The sequence below is a fragment of the Hyperoodon ampullatus genome (genome assembly GCF_949752795.1).
Source record: "Hyperoodon ampullatus genome assembly, chromosome: 1".
In the NCBI taxonomy this organism is placed as follows: domain Eukaryota; kingdom Metazoa; phylum Chordata; class Mammalia; order Artiodactyla; family Ziphiidae; genus Hyperoodon; species Hyperoodon ampullatus.
The window spans coordinates 162,041,643-162,049,437 of NC_136914.1; the positions used below are offsets into that span (position 1 = coordinate 162,041,643).

The following is a 7,795-nucleotide window of genomic DNA, read 5'->3' on the forward strand; positions in this document are numbered from 1 at the left end:
CCCAAGGCTTGCAGAAGGGCTGGGGTGCGCGCGGAAGCGGGCTGGGGCGGGGGTCCCAGGGCGGTGGCCGGTTCCATACTGGCTGAGGCGCTGGGTGGGGGAAGGGGGCGCGCCCACTTCGCCTGCAGCTACCGCCAAGCTGGAGCCTCGGTGCGTCTGCTGAGCGCGAACAGTTGCTCATTACTGCAATTATGTTGCTCTAAGGTTGCCTGGACCCTAAATTGCCAAGTTTCGAGGAGCCAGGAGGCCCGGGAGCCCGGGCCGAAGGAGGTACCCGATCCTGCCCCGCCATTCACCTATCCCGCACGGGTGGAAAAGATTCCAGTTTGCCGACGCACCGTGAGCTGAGAAAATTCAGACCGCCCCGTATAACCCAGGCGCACTCCCGCGCAAGGGCTCCTTGACGCTTCCCCAAAATCCTGGGGGCGGGGGAAGGATTCCCAGGACCATTTCGCAGATGAGAAAACTGAGGAATGGAGCGACAGAGTGATCTTCCCCACCCAAAAAGTCAGGCAGCCAGGAAGTGGCAGGGCTGGGATCAACCACATGGGCTTCTCTGACTTCAAGTTCAGTACAACCCCCAAGACAGGAGAGTCGCCAGGGGTGTTCCAGAAAGGAACCCGGAAGATTTGTGGAAGCCAGGGTGTCCTGCACGCGGTCACTCAGGATGCTGTGTTTATAGAGGGGGAAAATATCCTTTCAGTGTCTGCAAGAAATAGTGATGTACCTAAGCCCCTTTAAGGGGCCGCGTGGGCATACGGAGTACAAGACATTTTAAAATGTAACTCCCCTCTCTTGGGGATGAAGAGGCCCAATTCGGGTTATGGCCGTGCTTGTGCCAGCCCAGAGGCCGGGGACTGCCTGGTCATCGGAACTGCACTCCACAGCAAGCTTGCTCTCTTTTCTTAGGGAGGTGAGTTGTAACAAGTTCAGGCTGCAGCGCCAGCCGCGGGGACAGAGCCTTTGCCAGAGCTACCTAGACTGCAGGATCCGAGACCCAGGGTACCCCGGAACTTGCCCGGCACTAGCCGAGAGCCCACCTGGGGTGCGTGCGTGCAACCCTGCGCTCTCTTGGAATTCGAGGCTGACCTCCCCTAGGGCCAGAAGCCGCGCAGTGCACCACAGACTCGGTTTCCACATCGTGAGACGGTCTCTATCCATGGAGACGTCCACCCTCCCCGAGTCCAACGCCAGGTACTTCGGGTTCTGACAACCCTTGGTTTGCTGGCTTCCCGTTGCAAAGGCTCCAGCAAAGGCTGCCGGGGGGCTGCCCAGCGTGGAGTTTGGAGGCACCGTCACTGCCGGACAGAGGTGGAGGGGGGAGGGGCGCAGATCTGGTGAGAATTAAGCCAGGGCCCCCAACTCGAAAGAGAACAGAGCGGGGCCTGGAACATAGTAAGCTTTATTTGCTGGAGGTCATTTTCTGCCTTCAACATCCTCACAGAATTGCCCCCAGAAGGCTAAACTTGGCGCTTGTTCAAATATATTCTCCTGGTAGCCTGAATATAACCTACTATATAAAAGAAAAACCAAGTTTGTAGGCAGGGCTCATGCAAAGGACACACCAAGGCGGGAAGTGTATGGTCGCCCTGGGTTTTCAGTAGTTTTTTTTTTTTTTTTTTTTTTTTTTTAAGGGTTGTAATAGGAAGTGTGAAGGCGCTCACATTCTGGGAGCTCAAAAATTAGTTCCGAAAACCGCGTCTACACCGGCGCGTCGGCGATTTAGAGAAGCAAAGCAATGCCTCTCCATCCCCCACTTGGCCTCCTGTGGGAAAAACAGGTTTGCGGGGGTGGGAATTGTCTGGATTAGCTGTCTGCAGTCATCAAACCATTTGGGTGATTCGCTTTGTTTTCATAGACAGGTTAAAAGGGGAGAAAAAAGAAAGAGTCGGTTATGGGTCGCCTGAGCAAGTGTCGATTTCAGCTTAAAGTGAATTGGAAAATTGAGTCTAATTATCCTAGGTAATTGCTTCAATTCTCCACTTGACTTTGCTAACGCGGCTCTGTCCTGTGTGTTCAAAAAGACACCCCCCTCTGTCCCTGAATATCCCGTTGTCACCTTTGAAAAGTTGCTGGCATCAAACTACCATCAAACTGAAAGCAACTGTACATGTGAAGAGATGGCAAGAAGTAAAATTAAAAGACTAAATCAATAAGGAGATAATTTCTTGTAGCTTAAAATTAATTTATTTAACAAATATAGCTATAATATAAATGATAATAAAATTTCAAATATACAGTATATTACAACAATCCCTTCCAAAGGGAATCTTGAGAGCCACCCAAATGTACTGTTAAATAGAAACAGAATTTTTAATTTTTATTTTACAATTTCTTTCTGGTACTGGTAAGAGCGAGGTCCTTTCAACCTACCTTTGTCACGCATCTGTGTATCCCTCCCCCCAAAAGCAAATGTTTTGCTGTTGAAGTTCTCTTAAGTTTTCCAGTGGAAGGACCTGGGATCCGTCTCCCCTGGAAAGTTCTCTTTCTCTCCCACTGTTCTCATTTCCGACATCTTCAGACATGAATTTCTCTGTGCTTTTTCCTGCCTGGTGCAGGAGGCACAGCCTCTAATTCTGGTGCAACCACTAACTCTGCTGGGGACTGTGGATACAATTCTCAGCCTCTCTGGCCTCGGTTCCCCCATCTATAACTCGAGGGGGTAGATCTAGCTTCTAGAAGAGCGTTATGGGACCCTTCTAGCCGCTTTGGGGGAGGGGATCAGACTTCAGAGAGTGAACTCAGGGGTCAACCGAGAGGAGAAACCAGAGCAGTGTAGGGGTTAAAGGGAAGGAGCCAGGCGGGCCCGAGCAGGGGAGCGTCTTGGGGGAAGGCTCCTGCTGCTTGCTGGAGAGATCGGCTGGCACCACAGGTAGGCGACCCTGGGCCCTCTATGTCAGGTGGTACATGCTGTAGCCTACGTGGGCTGTGTAGAGTCCCACGGGCGCCACGGGCAGCGCGGCGCGCTGGAAGGGGCTGGAGGCACCGTAGAGCGAGGCGCCCGCGGCGGCCGCTACGGCCGCGGGGCCGCCGAGGGGGAAGGACAGACCGAAGGCTGCGGGGGGCAGCATGGGTTTGGCGGCCATCTTCAGCTTCTCCAGCTCTGCCTCCTGCAGTCTCTTGGCCTTGGCGCGGCGGTTCTGAAACCAGATCTTCACCTGCGTCTCCGTGAGGCTGAGCGAGCTGGAGAACTCGGCGCGCTCGGCGATGGACAGGTACTGCTTCTGGCGGAACTTGCGCTCCAGCGCCAGCAGCTGGGCTGTGGTGAAGGGCGTCCGCGGCTTGCGGTTGGTCTTGTGCTTGCGCAGGGTGCAGGCCGGGGGGCTCAGCCGCCCTAGGGGGCCGAGAGAGAGAAACACAGGAGGTTAAGACACCCGCGCGGGAGAGTCATCGGCCCATAAATGGGAATAATATTAAATTACAACACCCGCTCTTCATTTGTGTGGAGCACCTCAGCGCCAGGCACCATGAGAAGCGCTTGGAAAATATTTCTCCAATTCCCACCGCGGCCCCTCTGGGTAGACGTTCTTGTCTACCTTTTGCAAATGAGGAAACTAAGATTCCAGGTGACACGTACCCATGTTCAAGGCCCGAAATAACTGGGAAGAGGCGGGACAGCCCTTAAAGCTAGATGGCCGCTTAAGAAGGCCTTTCTCAGTGGGGCCTTCTCCACCTCCATGCCACGCACATTGGGACAGTGGATGTTAAAATGGTGAAACGCGTGGAAATAGGCCCTGCACCCAGCCCGGGATCACGTTTAGTTTTAGGCGTTGGCCGAACATTTAGCTGTGCCCACTAAGTGGTCAGCGCTGGGCTAGGCCGTTCTGTGGCCTGGAATCCAGATCTCTGATTTCCACTCTTTCCCTTGGAACAATGCGTTCCTACAGGATTCTAAGCTCGGTCCCTCCTGACTGGAGGTGGAGCGACCCCGGATGTCACGAATGTCGCACCACGGCCAAGTCTCAAATATAAAAAGTGCCATGGTTTGAGGAGGCACTTCATCTTAACGGGGCTGCTTCTGATTGTCTCCTGCGCCTCTCCCACCACCAGTGCCTTGGCCTCTGGTCACTTTCAAATGTGTGTGTGTTGGGGGGGGGTGCCTCAGTCCGCAGAGATCAACACTGCTGGTGCCGAGGTGTCTTTTCCTGGGACAGGGTCTGCTGGGCCAGTCAACCCCTGCCACACCCAGCAGCTGCGGCCAGTTAAAACAGGGACCAAAATTATTCCCAGGACAACAGAGGTCCCGTCGACTTTGGGTCGGGACCCAGGCCCTAAAAAAATCAGTCCTGGAAAGGACGCTTTGCCTATGCAGCAGCTGCTCTCGGGGGAGCAATTAATTCAAATCGAGAATGTTTCACCAGGCGGGTTTTGCCTAATTATGCAATGTTTTTTGCACGCTTAAAAAAAAAAAAAAAAGATCCTTTGGGCTCTCAGGCCACCAGGATGTGAGTCAAACGAAATCTCGTGTTAACATCCCCGCTTCTTCCCTGGTCGAGACCATTGAGAGTCCGGGAAGCAGTTGGCCCCTGACTCGCTTTCCGCCGGGCCACCCGAGGGGCGGGCGCCGAGGGAAACGTCACTCCCTTCGGTAGCAACAGCCCAGCGCTGGGCCACCTTCTCCGGCCGTTAGGCCCAGGGAGGGGCTGGCCTTTCAAAGACTTTTAATCCCCAGATAAAAATCATTCCTCAGCATCACGCCATTGAATTCGGGTTGCTATTATGCCGCGCAAAATAATCAGAGGAAACGAGGAAAACTTGGGAATTTCCCGTGCTCCTGAAATATCTCCGAGTGTGTTCGCTGCGCAGAGAAGCCAGGGGGCCGGGAGGCCTTGGAACGACCCCGGAGGCGTCTTTGGCGGCTGGAGTCAGCTTCCATGACCCAGTCCGAGACATTTAGGAGCTCCCTACCGTGTTGGAGGGGGCGCCTCCCACTAACTGACTTGGTGCCCCGCCCCCTCCACTGGAACCTGAGCTCCCCCTCCCCCTAAATGATCCATCCACCCAGAGCACCAAGTGTCTACCTGAAACACGAAGGTGGGGGGGGGGATTTTGCAAGAGATTCGGAAATACTTTGGGCAAAGAAATACTTTGGGGGAGGGGTTGGAGAAGGGGAGGGGGCGCACCAGGCTTCTAGTATGAGAAAGTGAAACTCTGCGCACTGGAAAGGTGTCCGCACCCCTAGAACCCACCCGTTGCGGGAACGGCGAAGTAACAGGGCTTAGGGTCTGAAAGAGGAGCCAGGCGGGACTCCTGGGGTCGTTTGGGGGGTGGGAGGGGCAGGAGGAGAGGGTGCCCAGACACCCGTGTCCTACAAGTGAACTCCTATCCCCAGCGTCGCCTAGCCAAGGCGAGGAGCCCGCGAAAGTGGACCGAGTGCTGGGCCTCAGCCAGGCCTCAACCCTCTTCCTGGGTGGGAGTGGGGTGAGGCATCAACCGCCGGCCTCCCCGCCAACCCATCTGCAGCACGGGCTCCGGGTACCCGGCTGCAGGTACGCAGACGTCCGAGACAAGCAGGCGCCGGCGCGCGGCCTGGCGCCCTCGGGTCCCGCACCCCCGCCGGCCCCCTCCCCCGCCGCCTGGGTTCTGGCTACTCACTGGCCGGGGGCGGGGAGAAGCGGGGGTTCTGCAACCACGGGGTCCTCTCGGGCTTCTCAGGGCTCTCGGCTTTGACGAGCGCATCTTCTGGCAGCTTGAGGAGTCCTCCCACCGAGAAATGGCCGAGCGGCCGCGGCGAGGACGGCGCATCCGGGGCGCCCAACGACCCGGGCCGGGAGCCCAGAGGCTGCGCGGAGCCGCCCGCCGCCTGTGCGCCCTCGGAGGCCGCCAGGACGCTGTCCTTGGCCCCGGGCTTCCTGTGATCGGCCATGAGCGCCTCCACGCTGAAGGGCAGAAGCGAAGGGGACACTTTGGGCTTGGCCCCCTCCTCGTCTGCGCCCATGGCGGCCGCCGTGGCCGCGGTGGTGCTGGGGGTCTGGCCCCCGCCGCCCCCCGCCGGCTTGCCGAAGGCGGAGTCCTCCACTTTGACACCGAGTGGCAAAGAAGTCATGTCAGCATCCGGGGCCATGCAGAGCCGGGCCCCCCCTCCAGCCTCAGCTCCGGCCAGCCGCCGGGCATGAGCTTCGGGCGGGCTGGGAGCGCGGCCGGCCTCGGAGCGCGGCCGGCCTCTGGGATTGCCCGGGGCCCTGGCCGGGCAGGCCCTCCCGCGCGCGCCTCCCGCCCCTCCCCAGAAGACCAGCTCCGGCGCTCCGGGCCTGCTTATCCGCTGGCGCCGCCGCGCAGGCCGAGTTCCCGGGCGCACCAGCCGGCTCCGGGTCGGGCCGCAGCTCCCCAGAGAACTTGTTAATAAGGCGAGGCCAGTGCGGCGGCGGCCAATCAGAGAGCGAGGGGGCGGTCCCGGCGCGATCCATTGGGCCCCGCTCCGGTGGACTCGCTCGGAGGCGCGCTGGGCCTCGGGGCGCGCAGGGCTGGGTCCGGCCCCGGGAGGGCAGAGGAGGGGAGGGGGCGCTCGAGAAACGTTCCTCTGCGCTAAAGCCCGCCTGTCCCTGTGTGGTTCCTCCTGGGTCTCTATTTTACTGTGTTCCTGGGGGACTTTCCCTTGTTCTCAGTCCTTCTCTTCTGCTCTTCCCTCTCCTCCCCTTCCTTTATCGCCCCTCTTTCCCAATCCCTCCCTTTTTTCTCTACTCCTTTCCTGTTTCTCTCTCCTACCTCTCCCCCTACCTTTCTGTTCAGTCAGTTGCTGTGTCTGTTTCTACCCAGTGGATAGTGGAGGATAGTCCTCCTCGAACATCTGCCTCCCCTCTTCTCTACCACGATAATTTGTGTTGAAGCCATTTCTTATATATTCTTTTTATAGTTTAAAAAATCTGCAGGGTTATTTATTATAGTAGAAAGACATAACATTAATTTCTTCTTTAAGCATTCATTTTCTTCTGTTCCAATCTTCAAAACTTCACCTCTGCGTAAAAGTGGGCCTTTGTCTCCTAAGCGCTGGACTGAAGTTTGCCCAAGAAGCCACGCTCCCGTGGTGCTATGGATGTTAACAATAAGAATACATTATGTTATCTGGAATGGATAATCGAGTTTCATACCCGATGTGTACTTTCCAGCTGTGAACTTTCAGGAGGATTACAGCACCTATACCAAGGACCGGCTCGGGGACGAAGCCAATCCTTTTGATATAGAACTTATTGAATATAAAACTAACAGAAACGTCAACAAAACACTGATCTGGCCTTAACGTAACTTCGATCAGCGTGTCCGCAAAAACAATAACAGTCCCTATCTCTGGATCGCTGATCTTGTGTGTGTGTGTGTGTGTGTGTGTGTGTGTGTGTGTGTGTGTGTGTGTGTTGGGGGTAGGGGGAGGCGCATTTGGGAGAGACGGCCAAGAAAAGAGGACTGATCCTGGGACGGATCCTTGGTGCTGGGCTTGAGAATTTTTATTTTGCCAATTTCGGAGGAAACGTGATTTTATTTTTGCTGTTAAAAAATAGAGGAAAATGAGTTGGGGGTGTGGGGAGACGGAGGATCTACACAAACTCGGGTCGGGGCTCGGCGGTTTTCTGAACCTCTTCTTTATGGCTTCTTATCCCGGGGCCCAGGCCGGCGGCTCCCGGGGAGCTGGCGGCAGTGATTGGCGGCTCACCGGGACCGGCCATTGATGGCTGCGGGGTTCTAATCTCCAGGAAACACAAGGGGTTGCCGTGGCCATTTAGGGGTAATTATCCGAGCGCGGAGGGACAGCGAATTCCCTCGCCTTTTAACTGGGCGCAATAAAAGCTGTAGATTAGGGGCA

At 56.5% G+C, this 7,795-nt stretch overlaps 1 protein-coding gene across 1 annotated transcript; it reads right to left on the reverse strand.

Moving 5' to 3' along the window:
* Positions 1-2,708: 2,708 nt before the first annotated feature.
* On the reverse strand, positions 2,709-6,064 carry MSX1 (msh homeobox 1; the record flags this gene model as incomplete). The annotated part of the gene is made up of 2 exons (XM_079706879.1): positions 2,709-3,334; positions 5,596-6,064. The coding sequence occupies 2 exons, from the start codon at positions 6,062-6,064 to the stop codon at positions 2,892-2,894; spliced, it is 912 nt and encodes a 303-aa protein (XP_079563005.1). The 3' UTR covers positions 2,709-2,891.
* Between the last annotated feature and the right edge of the window lie 1,731 nt (positions 6,065-7,795).